General features: G+C 41.0%; 1 protein-coding gene across 1 annotated transcript in view; it reads right to left on the bottom strand.

Annotated features, from left to right (window-relative positions):
- Nucleotides 1–17,314, bottom strand: part of adamtsl3 (ADAMTS-like 3) — a 149,481-nt gene that overhangs the window by 15,884 nt on the left and 116,283 nt on the right. Inside the window, exons 18-23 of the mRNA XM_080520951.1 lie at nucleotides 14,072–14,282; nucleotides 13,810–13,989; nucleotides 12,514–12,667; nucleotides 6,644–7,387; nucleotides 6,280–6,523; nucleotides 1,441–1,565 (exon numbers count right to left, since the gene is read on the bottom strand). Of these exons, the coding sequence (XP_080377077.1) occupies nucleotides 1,441–1,565; nucleotides 6,280–6,523; nucleotides 6,644–7,387; nucleotides 12,514–12,667; nucleotides 13,810–13,989; nucleotides 14,072–14,282 (1,658 nt within the window). The remainder of the gene's footprint in view (nucleotides 1–1,440; nucleotides 1,566–6,279; nucleotides 6,524–6,643; nucleotides 7,388–12,513; nucleotides 12,668–13,809; nucleotides 13,990–14,071; nucleotides 14,283–17,314) is intronic.

The raw sequence follows: 17,314 nt of genomic DNA, 5'->3' as shown, positions 1-17,314 counted from the left end.
CAGCTAAAGTAATTATATGTTGCTCCTCTGGAAGTGATTGAAAATCCTAATTGCTGTAGTTTTAATTGAAAAAAAAGTGGAGAAAAAAACACGCACTGCGGCAGATCAATGCTAATTGGATGTGCAGTTAAGGTGATTTATGAATAAAACAGAAGTGCAGAGAAGACAGTCATCCCCAAGAGGATTAATAGAGGTTATTTTTGTTTTGTTTTTACTGGACGTTCAGTTTGTTAGGTGAGTGATTCACAACAAGGAGGGGCCCGTTCCCAAAGGATGGACACCAAAAATTCATTGGGGGGGGGTCATAACGCCCTCTACACAACAGTGGGAGAAATAACGCATGGGGGCAAAGACAAAGGTGAACCTGTCAAAAACAGCAAATGTACAGAGATGGAGGGAATATGTCTTCATAAAAGCAGTCGACAAAATTACAGCTGTTGAGGTCAAAAACTGGCAAATTGAAAAAAACTGAAGGAGCACCTGATTAACAAACACTGAGACGGTGCGTAAACCCGAAGAGTTTCTACTCAGAGAAAAGGAACTCATTGTTACAGAATACAACATATTATCATATACAGTGTGTTATGAGGCTCCTTCAACTTTTTCTTCAAGGGTCACCAAGGTTTACAGTGATAAAACTTTAGTTCCCTCAATGAAAAGGTTGGGAGTCACTGTCTTAGGGCATCTGTTTGTTTTCTGAGCAGAACTAATGAACACTGTTTCTTTAAAATATTTCAAACAACTTCAATGGCTTTTCTCAAAACAGAATTTGTCTATATAAAATGTATTTGTCTCATTTGTCTCACATATATGAACCATGTCTGTACTGGCAATAATACTGAAACTTCACTGCAATCTGTCATTTCAGTGGAGAACAACTCCACACCCACACATGCTCGTGATGCGATCTGTTTCATAATACTGAAGCCTCACTGCCAATGACACAAACTGATTTCCCCATGAAAAAGAGGAGAGAGAGTCAGAAGAGCTAAACTCTGTGCTGCATTTACACAGGCAAGCAATGCAAAATGAGGAAGGTGTTTCACTAATAGATTTCATTTCACTTAAAAAGCCAGTTGTAAGCAATATTGAAACAATTTCTTTTCATCCGAAAACTGCACTTCATCTATTATTAACTACAAAAAGCAAGACCAAACACGAGGTTGTTGTTATTAAAGTTCTTGACGCAGTAAACAAGATAAATCCCACCGTTCTTGACGAAGACGCTCACAGTCAAAGTGTTTGACTTACAATTATCTGAATAGACACTGTGGGAGGCTTGCTTAATTTGTTTTTAAATCACTGTGAGGAACCAAACAAGTTTCCTGTTTGATAAAAGGATTTTGTTTTACAAACCCCAATAGAACCAAACAAGTTTCCTGTTTGATAAAAGGATTTTGTTTTATAAATAATAAAATGAGAGTATAGTGTGGGACCCACCTGCCAGCAGGAGCTGAGAAGCCTCTGAGTCGGAGCCATGTCTGTTGGCAGCTCTGCACTTGTACTGTCCTCGGTCCGATGCTCTGGGCTGAAGGATGTGGAGGCCAACGGCATCCCATGATACCCTGCAGGTGATTTAAAAAAAAATGTGCTGCATTATTGTCTGGCGCTCAGACCAACAGACCGGTTAGGACCTAAAATGTGAATTGCTTTGAAAATAGGACACCTTCAACAGAAGAGGAGCAGAAATCAATGATGATGTGGATGTCAGTGCAGAAAGAAGAGTGAAATTAACAGACCCAAACCAAAAGAAAGTGATACAGTAACTGAAGAGTAACAGACGGGAAAACCCAGCAAAACTTATTTATTGTTGATTGTCTAATTGAGAAAAGCTTCTACATAAATTTCACATAGGGAAGATCAGAGAGTCACAAAATGTCGAAGCCTTGAGGAAAGGGGTGTCAAACATAAGGCTCGTGGGCCAAAACCAACAAACAGTATACCAGACACAACACAAAACAGCACCCTGAGCTGACACAGTGCCCTCACGTATACTCTGCACTCCAACAAAGAAAAGTAAAAAATGTAAAGGTCAAGATGGCACTATTTCAAGATGACACTTTGGTTGTTCGTGGCTCTTAAAGTAAAATGTGTGTGATGCTTTAGGTCTATATCTCTGACATTATTAAGCTGATCACTGCAAGACAAAAATGACAGAAATGTTTAGTGATCATTACTCAACAATTTACTATCAAAGATTTCAACAGAATATAACTGAATGGGATGTGAAGAGGCTTAAAAAACTAAATCTGTTTGTTTTATCAATCAGTCAGTTAACAGAAAGTCAATACATGCTAAATTGTTGTGTAGGAAAAGTAGCTCACTTTAACCTCAGCTGCTGTTGCCTTAAGCAAGCTCACCTCAAAGTTAAACAACTGAAACATTTATAACCACCAACAGTTGAAATGAATGTCACAGATGGTCTATTTATCATAGCACGTAGTCGTGGGTGGGATATGTGAGGCAGCAAGTGAACATTCTGTCATTAAAGGAGATGTTAGGAGGAGAGAACATGTCCACGTTTAAGGATTTGATCGAGTCTGACAAAAGGCAAACCATGACGGACAGACGATTGAGTTTCTTAGAAAATGCAGTTCTTGGGAGTGTTTCTGGTCTGCAGCAGGTCACGATCGAAAAAAAGTGATCCACGGATGGAAAAGCAGTGACGGCGTGTGCACACTTTCAGAGGGCCATAGCTCGACGAGTGAGAACTGTTCAAGCAGCAAAAGCGGTACCAACACAATATGCTTCAGGTGGTTATATTGTTATGGCTGATTGGTGTAAACAGGACATATGAGAAAATGTTTTAGGTTTGAGAAGATTAACTACAAAATACTTAATGTTTTTAAAACAACTATAGGTGAAATAAAACAGTACCTAAGTGACAAAAATTATAACTTACAGTTTCTGTTTCTGTATTAGGATGCTATTTTCCCAATTCTCTGGAATAAAGACAATATTAAGTTTTATATCAAACTGTAACTTGTTCCTGATTGGAGAAATTAGCATGACAACAACTGTTACAACTGCTCAGAGACGGTAAACAGGATTTTATGACCATTATGGTTATCTGAGCACCTGTCTTTTTTAAACCTTTTTTGGCATAATGTGATGGAAAAACTATTAAAGCTATTCAAAGAAGGTCAGCTTCTGTACAGCATTTTGCTGAGAGGTATTTTCTCTGGTTATGACTCATTGTAGTGACTATTGTACTTCACAGCTACTATAGCTATCTCAAAAAACAAAAAAACCCCAAACTAAGTCAATGACAAAAGTTATGTGCTTTCCTCCAAAGCCCACAAGCTTATAAATGCCAATTAAGTGTCAGGCTTTGAATTCGCCACCGTGCGCTTTGATCAAGAGAGCTGCCTGACATTTTGGTTGAACGTGCTTGTTTGTCATTTTTACCCAATATCAAATAGCAAACTCGATCTTTTCGTGTGTGTTGGTGTGTATGTTTGTAGGGGGGTGTCATTGGCTTTGTGTTGGTATTTGCCCTCTAATCTTTTTTTCTTGTTTATTTTTATTAGTGTTTGTTATTGAAAATGCTACAATTGATGCACAATAATCTATATATCCTCTTCCTTTACAATCAAGACTTCAAATAAAATCTTGTGTCTGGTAAATTTACTGACACGATCGCTTTCAGAGTCCTTGAGCATCTCCTTGACAAACCATGGCAAGACTGAAACAGCCGGTTTGAATTTGTTACCTAATGATACCATGTAATCCTGGCAAAGTCGAAGCCGTAAAATTGAAGAAATTAAGAACGGAGCATGTTGTGTGAGCTATTAGACCAGAAAAACTCTCTGCAGCAGTCACTCATGGTGTGATTGACATGTCCTGGGGCAAAATGGTGATGGCTTCCATATGCAGCCGGCTGCTGCCAAGCATGAGAAAAAGTATCAGTGAGTGGCAGCTCTGAAACCTCAATCTGCATTTCAACAGGAGAAGAGCAAATACAATGTTCTTTTAAGAAGTCGGGGAATGAATTTCAGCTGAAAAGGACATCACGATGCAAGTTCCCGATAGAGCACGACGTGAGGTCTGCCTCCATGTTTTTTTGTTTAAAAAAAAAAATGTCATCAATATTCATCAATGAGACTGAAACTCAGCTACACAGTTCACTTGTGTGCCACTCTGTCTTTCACTGCACCGGGAGAGGCATGGTATGTGAGTTCACCTGAACAAATGTGGATAAATGTTATTCTGCTTTTATTTACCATTATAAATTTTAGTTCTCATACCCAATTTAACATAATTACGAAGAAACATAAGACAATCATTCTATATATACATCATTGGAAAAATACAAATGTATTTTTAGCCAGATGATAATAACAACCCACATTTTACTTGGTTTCTAATTCAAAGACAAGACATTATATATGATAATTAAGAAAAGGCTGTTGTGTTGCTGCAGAATCATCAGACCTCAGAGACCCCATTTACACGACGTTTCAAAGCGAAAATGGAAAACGCTTGTTGTGTTTTGTGGGTTTGTTTACACGACAACAGTGGTCAGAGCCACTGACAATGCAACTTTTTGAAAACACTTCGACTCCATCTCCGTCTAAACTAACTTTATGTGCAGGCATTTTAAAAACATTGCTGTGTAAATACAAAACGTGTCTGAAATGATAATTAAAAGATGCGTTTTCACTTGAAACGTTGTCGTTTAATTGGACAAAAGAGGAACACTGGACGTCAGCGTTGTACTAAAACCACATCAATCAACTGTGAATGCCTCTGAAGGTATGTTGCGTTGTGTTACATCAGTGGTGGGAATAAACGGTATTTAGCGTAAAAGTGTCCATCTTCAATCCTTATTCCTCCATGTATGTCAGTGACATTTTAAAATGTATTGATTGTTGGTTCAGTTTGATTCATCTGGTTTTGTCCAGAGGCGCAGGCCAGCGACACACCATTAGAAAGAACTTCTTGTGAAAAACCCAACAACTCAAACATGCAGATCAAATGATCAGCTGAAGTTCCCCTGGAATAAAGCAGAAAGGCTCTCCTATTACAAACTTTATATTTAATGAACTATGATATGCTGTATTTATAAGTTTGTGCTGACTCATGAAACTCTGGGGATGCGCTTATCAGTCATCAGTGCTACAGAGACTTTGCTTTCCACTCGAGATGCGACTGAGAGTAAGTCAGGCTGCACTTCACTGAACCTGATATGTTTATTCATCTTTGCTGGAATGAAAAAGCATCTCAGACAACAACAACAGAGATTTACTACTAATGGCTCAGAAATAATGACATGCATAGAGATAAGAGAGAAATAGTGCCACAATAAAGACGATCAATAATACGTGGTTGTTATTTTTAACTAGGCTTTGTCAGGAAAATGCCAAAATCAATACAAAGGAGCTGAAACACTTCGAGCTCAATTCTTTTTTATCTCTTTGATTAATGAATCTCTGCACTCATGTAATGACGTGTGTATGTCACCATGATTACGTTGATCTTGTACAAAGCAGGACTTTATCAAGATAGAAATCACTTCAGCACTTCATTATGGTTAGCAGATTAAATTGAACGGATTCCAATTTTTGGATTGGTGCTAAAAATACACAGAGTCTCACAGTGTGGGGGCTGTGTTCACACTGCAGGGTGTATATGGATGCAGAGTGAGAGGCTCTCCTGCCCTGAGTCTGATTGACGTGTCAAAACAGCTCAAGGACACACGCAAAAACGAACAGTGGACACATTTTAGTTTGTTTTACCAAAAGAAATAGGTGTTTAGAATAGACTTGTAGATCCACCATAGTTAGAAGAACTTGACATTATATATATGTTAATAGTACTTTTCAACTGTTCCTTCAAGCTGTAACTGTTTTTGTACATTTCTAAAACCTGGATAGTATACTTTTTTTTTCATATTTATGTATTAAAAACTCGAATCCAATCAAACATAAGGGCTGTGGACCAAAACCGGCCCACAAGAGGCTTCAATGTGAGCCGTGAACCATAAGATGCAACAGTTATAGATTTGAGGACTTTTCACAGAATTTTACATAATTAAAATTGGCTTTATGTTGAGATTGTAGTAATTATTGGTTCTAATTGTTCAGATTTGAAAAAAAAAAAATACTTTTTCATCTATCTTAAATCTTAAAGCTATTATGCTACTATTTCACTGGTTCGAAATGAAATTGGATTGTATGTGGCCTCTGAACTGAAATGTGTTATTTACCCTTCCGGACCTTGCACTAATCATAATGTTGTCTGTGTAGCATCAGGACAAGTTTGTCTGCTTTGCCTTACCTGTCAGTGCACTGCAATACTGCTCCATCTTTGGTCCAGCTGATTTTCGGAGAGGGGAAGCCGTCTGCTGGGCAACGTATGGTCAGTGATCGCGTGGCATTGGTGAGGAGGGCGCTGTGTCCGATACTGATGTTGATGTCCTTTTGAAAGTTCAGTGGTAGGGTCTGTTGCTCCCTGACAATCACCGCTGGCCTCTTTGCAACCATTTCCAGGGAGGAGTGTTCGGACCAGTTGGGCAGTCGGTCTGTCGGTCAAATCCAGATACATGAGAATCACAAGCTTCATCCAAGTGACTGAATGATCGAACCAATAATTGACTGTTTTCAAGAAAGCATAAAGTTAAACAAACTCTGTGCAGCATTACCTTTAACGTGTCCCACTCCCTCTGCTGTCCTGGTCCAAAGCTGGGCAGCAGACATGTGGGTCAACAGAGAGTAGATCATTTCTGAAGCCTGCTCCTGCTGGATCTCTCCTCTGTCTGCCTGCAAGGTGATATTACTCAACCTCTCCTCCACTCGTGCCTGCAGGGAGGCCTCCTGGTCCCCGGGAGGCAGCAGAGACACACTGACTCTCGGCCAGAACACCTCCAGGTCTGAGTTGTGTCTGTGGCAGCTGGGCAGCATCTCCTCCCCGGTGGGACTCGGATTGGCTGCAGACACTCGGCCAGTCAACCTGCTCGCAGGACCAATGAGCTGTACGGTGAAGATGTCTGAAGCAGGTCCCGCTACACACTTGTACACCCCGACATCCTCTGTCGCAAGGAAGTAGATCTTCAGAGAGCCAGACTTGGTAACACCAACTCGTTTGGAGCTGGGCAAAGAGCTCCCGTCTTTAAACCAGAGGATGCTGGCTTTGGGGAATCTTCTGACGGGGCATTTGATAACCAGAGAGGTGTTGGGTAGGAGGTAGGCGTGGCCTCCAATGGTCAGGTGGAGGCGTTTCTCTTTCTTGGTCTGGATGTAGATGCGGTGCACACCCTGCAGCAGTGGACACTGTTTGATGCCTTCCTCGTAACCTCTTTCCTTCACTGGACGTCGCTCCGCTTGCTGGACCTGGTTTTTCTGCAGGACCTTTCGACTGTCTTTGGGCCTTTTCTCTTTGGAGTGTTCTGTTGAGAAGGAAAGTGAAAAGTAGGTAATTAATAAGATTTTTAAGATTGTGACAAATATCCTCAAACACCACATATAAAAACTAAAAAAAACTAAACAAAACACAAAATATGTGTACTTAATGACTTTCTCTATTTTCATGAACAATGAAAAGTACCTCACAAATTGGATCCATAATAAATGTTTTAGCTGAACAGGTTTAATTCTATGTACATTTTACATGTGTGTGCTGTGTACTGTGTGTGTGTGTGTGTGTAAAACAACATTTTCACTTGTGAATGCATACATCTCAACATCCATGATGCTTGATGTCTAAGTGTTTTGCCTTCAACATATGATGAATCGGACCAACAACCTTGAGATTGTACTCTTTATCTCAACGTCAGGGCATAGCATGTAAGTGGGATGCCACTTTGAGAAATTATAATCAAATAACTTTCCATGATCAAGACAGTGTTTCAACAGACCTAAATATTTTCTTACCCAGAGCCTATGTACATAACCATTCAGTCTTTTTCTCTGATCTCTGCTGAGCTCATACAGATTTGATGTCACAAGATTTTATATTAGCTTCAGTATAAACTGCAAATCATTGAACATGAAGCCAAAATGCTGGAGTGAAGTCCAGTTTCAGCCTGAGAGCGAACATGTGTCAATCAATAGGCCTCTTTTCATTTGTCCACTGTTTCCTCCATCAGATGAATCCACACAATACGTCTTCAGTGATCGGAGCGCTGCGGGTCAGTGTGAGTAACGGCCGTCACCAACCACACTGACTGATGTTCATACTTAGACTGTGAGAAAATGAAAACAAGACCTCCTCCAGGCTCTGCTCCGAGCTCCCAGGTCAAAGAGGAACATGGAAATACATTTTACATCATTAACTCCAATAAAATATTGTGAGAGAAGGTCTGGGTTACAGTAGTTGCTTTATTTGAGTGAGGTTAGAAAAATGAAGGAGCAGTTTAAGGCCATGATGGTTCTTACTGCGAGGATGGAGTGAATGAAAGCAGGCTGAGCAGGACAGGACTTCACAGGGACTGAACTATATTTACAACCTAGAACTGGGAAATACCATTCATTTCTTAGACTTGTGGTTTTAAGTGAGTCAAATTGAGACCAAAAAGACATTTTGTTGCAGGACTGGGTCATTATAATTCAACTTACAGTGTTAAATTAGAAAAATCATATGTTAACTGACTACTTTTTATATATTGGATCATGAAAACCGTCATGACGGCATACTTCTAATAACTGAAATAACACAAACTTTGTTTAACTTTTGATATTAGATGTTTTTCTCCACAATTCTATTCAAATATGCTGCTCACATGCCGCATATATTAGATTTCAGGTCTTGGTCCAAATGGGTTTTGAAGAGAAACCTCAGAGGCATGACAGTGAGTTTTTAACATATAAAAATGCTTTCTGAAGTTCAACTGAATCCAGTCTGATCCTTTGTGTTGGCATTTGCATGTGGGATTTTATTCCCGGCAACAAAACCTTTGAGAAAGTGTCGGTATGTCTCCCTCTGTTGCAGCTGTGCTCAGCAGGACGCTGTGGAAATCCACAAAAGACACTTTTGGACTGACAGACTTTGGGTCATTTGGCAAAGTCAGACTGTCTCATGTTAGTTTCAGCTGAAGTGCCAAATTTAATTTTGGACAGAACAAATACTGTGGATTATTTTAGTGGAGTCACTCTTGGAAAGTATTCATGGCTTCATAATCAACAGGAAGGAAGAGAAATGAATCTTCTGACAAATATTTCCTATGTAGCTAAAAGCTCCATGTCTCATGGGAGCATCCATAAATAGATGGAAACAAATTAATTGTAAAATAACTTAGAACTGTTAGTTTTTCATTTGATTTAAGCCAATCAAGAGGTTTGACTTAGAAATGCAAAGAGAGATGAGAATAAGGTGAATGTTTTCTATCTATCCATCCATGCAATTCATTCATTTAACGTCCATCCGTCTCCTCCCACCTCCGTGATCTCAGCAGGAAAACTCTTGAGAAGAAACCGGCCCACAGGCAGCTGATGTACAGCACTTTGCTTTTGACCTTTTGTACCTGCTGGGACCAAACAGCCCCAGTCCTTGGTTTGATGCGTCACTACAGGATGGAAGAGGGAGGAGTGGGAGGAGTGGAGACATGATTGTTCAGTGGAGGGAAGGTTTCTCTTCATCTGCTCTGCTGACCTGGACGGGACCTGAGACATCATCCTGGTGCAGGACAGTCAGGGAGAGGTCAGGTCAGCACAGCTGGGAGGAAATAGCAAAAACTATTTTTTGTATTGGACAATGGGCAAACTGCAGTTACCGTTGACTTGTCAAAAACATTATATGGGCCATACAACTGGTACTAAGTGAAGAAAGTGTTTTTCCTGAATTGAACTGTCAGTGACCTTTAATCCAATGCTTGTGTCAAGACTAAAGTTACCCAAGATTGTATCTATCTTGTTCTTTTAGCAAGGGTTTCTTGGTACTACATCACTCATCGCTCCCATCTCCATTCCTGTCATGCCTGGCACAGTGGCTGCTACTTAGGGGCGCCATGGCTGCAGTTTTGGTGTCTGTCTCTCTCCTCTGTCTTCCAGGTGGGCGTGCCAAGGTTGGGTTGCAGGAGTAGTGATCACGGGCTGTTACAATCAGCTGATTAGAATCATCTGCGGCGGACGAGTGGATCCACTTGCCATATTGATGACCCTCACCATTTAAATGGGCATCGGACTTCACTCTATGCTGGACCGTAGAACCCCGCTTAGGGTTTGTTTTCTACCTGTTCACACCAACTCCGGTTGATACTCTCTCTCTTTTTCCCTCTGAAGATCCGTCCGTCCAGCCCATGCTCCCTGATGTGCTTCCGCTCTGCCTCTGGCTGCCAGCCCGTCCACCTGTCTCTATCTCGTTCTGAAAATACACCTTCTTTCTGCCTGCTTTCTGTGCCTGAGCCTCAGTCTGCGCTCAGTAACAATTTTGGCTTTAATTGTCATGCTGTTTGCAAATATCTCTCATCTGTGGTGGTTTTAATAGATGGTCATCATCAAGGAGTTCGGCGGCGGAGGGCCAGTGGATCCCCGAGTGACTCTTCAGCTCCATCTGTCAAGTCAGGCTATAAACTTGGGAGTGGAAATGCAAATAAATATGAACATATTTTGAATCACAAACGATGCAAGTATAATTAATGTGTTGGAAAAATATACAAGGCGCTAAATAAATGTACAGTGGAAGCATCAACACGCCGACCCATGTACTGGCTCTATACTGTGTGCGCATGCGTCAAAACCGTTTAGTGGTGAAAAAATAGTGGGGTACAAAAAGTGTATGAGACAGGATCTCACAGCAGATGATAGACGTCTTCGTTTCAGATTCAAAAGGTGTCACACACTCAGCTTTTGCTCATTGATCGTTCTCGGCTTTGAACGCCATCCCTTTTGCTACAATTTTCTCCTCTGGGGAAAATGTTTTTGGATACTGTTGAAGTAAATGGTGCCCTTGTACCCCAAGGAGCAAGTACTCTTCAGAGAGCTGAACATTTTTATATGTGGGATTATTCAAAATGAAGTCCTACCCCTTTGAACCACCTCCTGAATTTTGTCCTGATGAACAGATGATTTTAATATTGAAAAATCACTAACGTTACTAATTACTTCTTTAATCGGTCTGCAGACATTCACTGGAAAACTGTAAATCAAATGAAAGTTACATTAACTTTCATTTGATTTACAGTTTTCCAGTTCTAGTACGATGCATATAATATCTGAAAGTTATTATTGGCTTTGTTACATTTAAATAGTCAATTTGGTCAAATTATTTTGGTTGCTACATAGTGTCTATGTCCTTCGATGGACTGGCGACCTGTCTACGGTGTAAACCGCCCTTGCCCACAATATGCTGGGATTGGCTCCAGCACCCCTGAACAGGCTAGATGAATGGATGGATGGATGGATGGATGGATGTACATAATGTCACCTGGGCTATTAAAGCAAACAATTATTACTTTGCAAATTTGTTGGTTCGGAGTAAAAAAAAGGGTAATGGATAAATACTGTTTTTACTTAATTACTTAACTTGAAATTTAGAAAAATGTAAGCATGATTATTAGACTAGGAAAGACAGAGAGAAACAGTGCTCTAATAATAGTGCTAATTATTGCATGTGGAGCCTTTGTTTTAAAAAAAGAGCTGAACCCTGATGTAGAATATAAAGCTGATTTAAACTACCAACATCCAGGCAGCTCTGAGAAGTCAGGTAATGTGCATTTAAGGCTGTTAGCATATCAACGAATACGTTAGTAATTCTATGTATAGCCAGAAATGTTTTATCAGAAAAGACTGAATTCAGCATCAAGGGGGTTTCTTGTCATTTTCATTTATCTGATGCACAAATGTAAAAACAAACACCCGAAGACATTTCTCTCATGCAGCTTTGTTATAAGCGCACTCGTCCTCATACTGCGGCCATAGTATTTAGTTTAAAGCTCAGGTTTATCATTTAAGTATGAAAATATGTCTGAATGCATTTTCAACACACTTCCTTAAAATGTTCTTTTCAAAGGGTGATCAAGATCTGCTGATAGCTTGATAAAGTGAGGCTGCGGCATGTATACATTTCTCACTGCTCCCCCGGGTAATGACTTACAGGCTCTATAACAGCACGCTGTTGATGGGAATGTTTAATGGAGCTTTAATCGAGCAGATCGCAGTTCAAGTTCTCCTCATAGAAAGTTTCCATTAGAACAAACAAGCCAACAACTCTGTCAACTTCTGCTTAACCTGAGACGATAAATCACAAAGCACAGACTGCAGCGGGCTGCCTCGTCACACAAGTATGGACTTCATTCCACTGTATAGCAATTTATTTACAAGTTAAATACTGTCAAAGTGCTTCACACAAACTGTGACATTAACCCGTTTGCATATATTCATGAAGGCACATGCACGAACACAATTTGACAAGCAATAACCTCAATCGATGAAATCTGGTTTACATTATCCGATCAAACCTTAATGAAACAATAATTAAAAAAAAAAGTTAGATTATACTTTATTTCAATCTATCTATCTATGTGTGTGTGTGTGTGTGTGTGTGTGTGTGTGTGTGTGCGTGCGTGCGTTTTCTTACTGGGGCAGGCCATCATGCGGCAGGTTCGTACGAGTGGTGGTGAGGGTAAACCTGAGCACTGCTCCCTGCCCAGTGTCACCTGCTGACCCGTGGCTGTCGTCTGGAGACACAGAGGCTCCCTGCGCTGGATCCCTAAACCGCAGGACACAGAGCACTGCAGAGGGACACAAAACAAATGTCATGAATTCACAAACAGCAAGAGTAATGGACAACTCAGCAAAATCCTGGATTTGCTTTGGGTTTTTTTAGCTATGATAAAAATAAGAAAATATTTTGAGTTGGAATAAAATGAAAAATATATCAAATGTATTTACATGAAAATATGACACAAAGCAAGAAATGTCGAGTAAAATGTTTTCTGAAAGACATTTTAGTACATTAGTCAATACACCACAATACAGTGAGAGGCTATATGACTGCAATTGAATGAAAATATCCACTTGTGAAACAATAGCATGGAGACTATTGGCTTGCCCAATATTACTATATAAAGTTTATGCACAACTCAATAAACACACGTGCAGTATATTAAAATATAACGATACTGATGAGATCAATTACTCATGGACAAACTAGTTATTGTTGAGGATTTTAAATTAATAACAAAGATGAGTTTGGCACAGAGCTGACGTGGTCAGAACACCACGTCAGAGCAAGAAGGTTCCTGCCTTCTGGTCTGCTGTGGAGGGCCAATCCATATACCAATTTCACTTCTGCTCAATGTAAACATCTTTCAATTAAAAAAAAAAAAAAAAAAGGCTGATGCACAGTTTTTTGACTTGAACTTCCATCACATCAACAAATAATCTGCGCTTAGAAAATAAGGACATAATTGAGTGAAGACCCCTAAATGATGCAAGTTTTGTTATTTGAATCAGTAACGGTCATTCACCTCCTGCAGGCAGCAGCAGGGACAGCCGACGAACCATATATGGCCTGGAGGTTGTAAAATGCCCAGGTCTGGTTTAGCTTATGATTCTAAACGACTTGTAAGGTGAGTGTGTGGTTAACCACTTCTGTCTGATAGCACAGTGAAATACTGAACACATGTCTGGTGTGTAACCTTTATTTTTGCCCTGAGCTCACTTATGATCAGTACCAGCAGATTGTATGTATGTATGTATGTATGGCTGTATGTATGGATAGATGGATGGATTTATGGACAGACAGACAGACGGATAGATGTGCCGACATAAATACGGATGGATGAATGGATGGATGAAGGGTTTTCATTCACACTTGAATTCTCCAGCTCTCCTCCTCATTTCTTCCATCTCTCTGCTCTTGGTAACTCACCTTTGCCCAGTCCCCTCCCACCATGCGAGGCAAGCAGTCTTCACTGCTGCAGCCTCTGTTAGTAGCAGGTTTGATCCCCAAGCAGAGCCCATCCTCCAGCCGCTTGTAAGCTCCTGTGGAGAGCAGTTGCTTGCAGTAGACCTTCCGGACCTGGACACCACCGCCACAGGACTGGGGACACTGGAGAGCCAATGAAGAAGAGGTCAGTGGAGTTGGACTGATCTCCATTGGTGACACGTACAGGAGCCAGCGAGGTCCATACCTGCTGCCAGGGCTCGGTCTCCCAGGTGGGGGGACAGTCCACTTGGTTGCAGGGCTGCAGGATGGGGGGTTTGAATTCTCTGCACTCGTCCTCTGAAATAGTCAGAATGTCCTGCAGGTCAATGGACAGCAGCCGCATGCAAAACACGCTTCTGGTCTGTATTCCAACGCCGCAGGACGCAGAGCAGATGGTCCACGCTGTCACCTCCCATCTGCAGACACACAAAGCATCTCCTGTCATTTCCCTTCTCTCTAGATTATCACCACAGTTTATCATCAGTTCTTGCTCCCATTCCTGTTTTCTACAATGTTATTTTCCCCACTCTCCTGTTAGAGGACTGAAAGCAAGCGTCTACACCTCCACAGGAGTGGAGTCAGTTTGTGTCATTGAGGAGAATGAAGTACAGATAAAATGCAACATTTGCAAAATGAAAAGCACCTAACATATTTATTTCGGTCATAAAGCTCATTCTAGCAGACACCAGTTTGTTTCCATAGAAAGTGAGTAAACATGAACGTTCATATGTTAAACATCTGATCTGCTGCATCGCAGACTGTTCTTCACCTTCGCCCATCAAATACTACCAAAGTTTGAATGGTAAGCTCTATTTTATTAACTTGTGGACATTTTTGAAAATAATTAAAATTTTAGGGCACATATTTGTGACAAAATCACTGTATCTTGTGCCTTATAAATCAGGTTGTTACGGTTTAAATAAAAAAAAAAAACCTCACTTGGACGACTATCATTTTGAGTGGCATGAATGATTCATGAAGCACCTCAGCTTTCACTGCTTCCCACCGAATGATCTGCAATGTTTGAAGCCACTTGGCTCATTTAATCGGCAAAAGCTGAAATGTTCAATTTGTTCTATTGCTCATCTATTCACTATTTCATAACAAACTGGAAATCCAAATTTTGAACTTTTCCAAATTGGGCATGTAAGTATTTTATTCATCCTCAACAATTACATTCAAACCTGTGCCCCCGCCAGGGAGAGGGCTGGGCCCCTGTTGTGGATGTATGTGGCGCTTTAAAAACATGCTCCATGGGTGTGGGGCTTGGGGTGTGTATGAGGTGTGTGTGAGGTGATTGTGATGTGGTTTAGGAGGAGATGCGATTGTGGGTCCAGCCCACCTGACCAGGGGACAACAGGGCAAGGAGATGTGGCCCACAGCCCCCCAGCGAGGTGTGCAGCCGGGGCGCAAAGAGTCGAGGGCTCAGCAAGGCCCCGGAGAAGACCGACCACCCCAAAGCCCCACCTCGACCTCGACGGTGACGCCGTAGCTCAACCACCAAACCTAGCGAGCCACCCCGACACCGCCACAGGCCGGCAACACAGAGGGCCACCACCGAAATGGATTGGGGGCAAGACCGGACACCCCAGAGACACGCCTTTAATCTCTTCTTGTCCGGTTCTACCTGTATACATGTATATGTGCATGTGCACATACACTAAAAACCCATTCATACATATACACATACACACCCCTGTGCAATATTATTATTTTTACAATATGGCATCGACTAAAAGACAAATATTATTTTAACTCATATTTAAAGCCTTAAGAAAAAGTGACAGTTATTTTTTCCAGTGAAATGGATTCCATCAAAAGATTCTGCCACAGGTTGATGTTAAGAACCTGCTTATTTTTCCAATTTAGTAGGATTATTTTCTTAGCGATTGTGAGAGCTAGAAATAGTGTATGTGGTAGGTTGTTTGTGATATCAGTTGTCGTGAGGCCACCAATCAGACACATGCTGGGCGATATGGGAATCCTGCAGTCTATTATGGAAGAAAGTCGCTGGATAATTATTGACTGGAATTGTTGGACTGGTGAACACAGCCAGAGGTTGTAGGTTGGTGTCTCTTGTCATACTGAACATATTTTCACAGATATCCTGGTCCGGGGGGGGCGCGTGCATGCATGTGTGTGTGTGTGTGTGTGTGTGTGTGTGCGCATGTCATGCTCTGCACTCAGCAGCTGCTTCCTGTATATGTCCATTAGTGGAGCAGAGAGCAGTAAATCACTGTGATGATTCCAGTTTGCAAGATGAGAGGAGCAAACGTTCATCTGTAGCCAGGAAACACAGAAAATCAACCTGTGCAATAATCTATCACTAAAACTATTGTTATTGATGAAGGAGCTACTTCATGCAGCAGCCTGGGGTCTGATCTACAAGTGAACAAGTTTGGTACCAGTTGGGGGACGAGGAAATCAAAGAAAATAGACTTCATTGTAGCTTTCTAGGGCCCTGTTTAACCCCCTCAACTCAAGAAATAGTTTTTTAGATTCTAGAAACTATAAAACACACTTATGGAAAGTTTAGAAATGTCACCAATAAATCAATACATACTCTATTTGTGTCTGTCTTTTAAACTCATCTTAAAACCCTTCAGAGTTGATCAACAGGATTATGTGTATCACAGTTTTAGAGCACCTTGCTCACCAAAGTTGTGCTGCAATGATCTTGAAATTTTAAAGAAAACAAAAATACCACTGCACTGAAGAAAGAAAATGGTTCATACATTGATGTGTTTTCACAAAGCTCATCTCTCCACTGTCAGAGGAAAATCCAGCTGTCAACAACTGTGAATCGGAGCGGATGGAGCTGTTCAGCGGGTGGAACTGAACATTGGAAATACACACAAATCCACAGCTTTGAAAGAAATAGTAGTTGAACACTTTTAGCCACTTCGTTTTATATAGGCACCTGCACATTCACATGTATTAGTCTGATAATAACTTGAAGAATACATTCAAACATCTGTTAGATTCCTCTTTCATTTCATGTACTTGTTTACTGCAGATGTTACGAGACCGCGACAGCAGGAAATTCAACAACAACAAAAAAATAGTGATGTATTTCTGGCAGGAAGTCTGTTCTGTATTCATTTTTGAACCCAGATGACAACATGTCTCCTGTAATTTGTGATCATGAATTCCTTCTGATAGCAGTCATATGCAGGTGCCACGCGGCTGTCGGGTGATCCCGACACACTGGACTGGCTGCAGTGGTGCACTGTGGGTAAAAATAACGCCAGCTGAGTATAAAACACTAAAGCTGCTGAGTGGACATGAATGATAGCTTGACAGAAACTGTCCCTCACACACCTTGATTACTTTCTGGCTTCAATACAAATACATTTGCTAATCAGCAGCGAGCATGAAGGGCAGCTGGGACCGAGGAGAAAGTCATTGTTCTGGCAGGTGTTTGGTGAAATGAATGAGTTATGTTTCA

The sequence above is a fragment of the Blennius ocellaris genome, assembly GCF_963422515.1.
Source record: "Blennius ocellaris genome assembly, chromosome: 1".
Classification (NCBI taxonomy): domain Eukaryota; kingdom Metazoa; phylum Chordata; class Actinopteri; order Blenniiformes; family Blenniidae; genus Blennius; species Blennius ocellaris.
The sequence above is the reverse complement of the archived record's forward strand: the minus strand, read 5'-3'. Positions and strand labels throughout refer to the sequence as shown.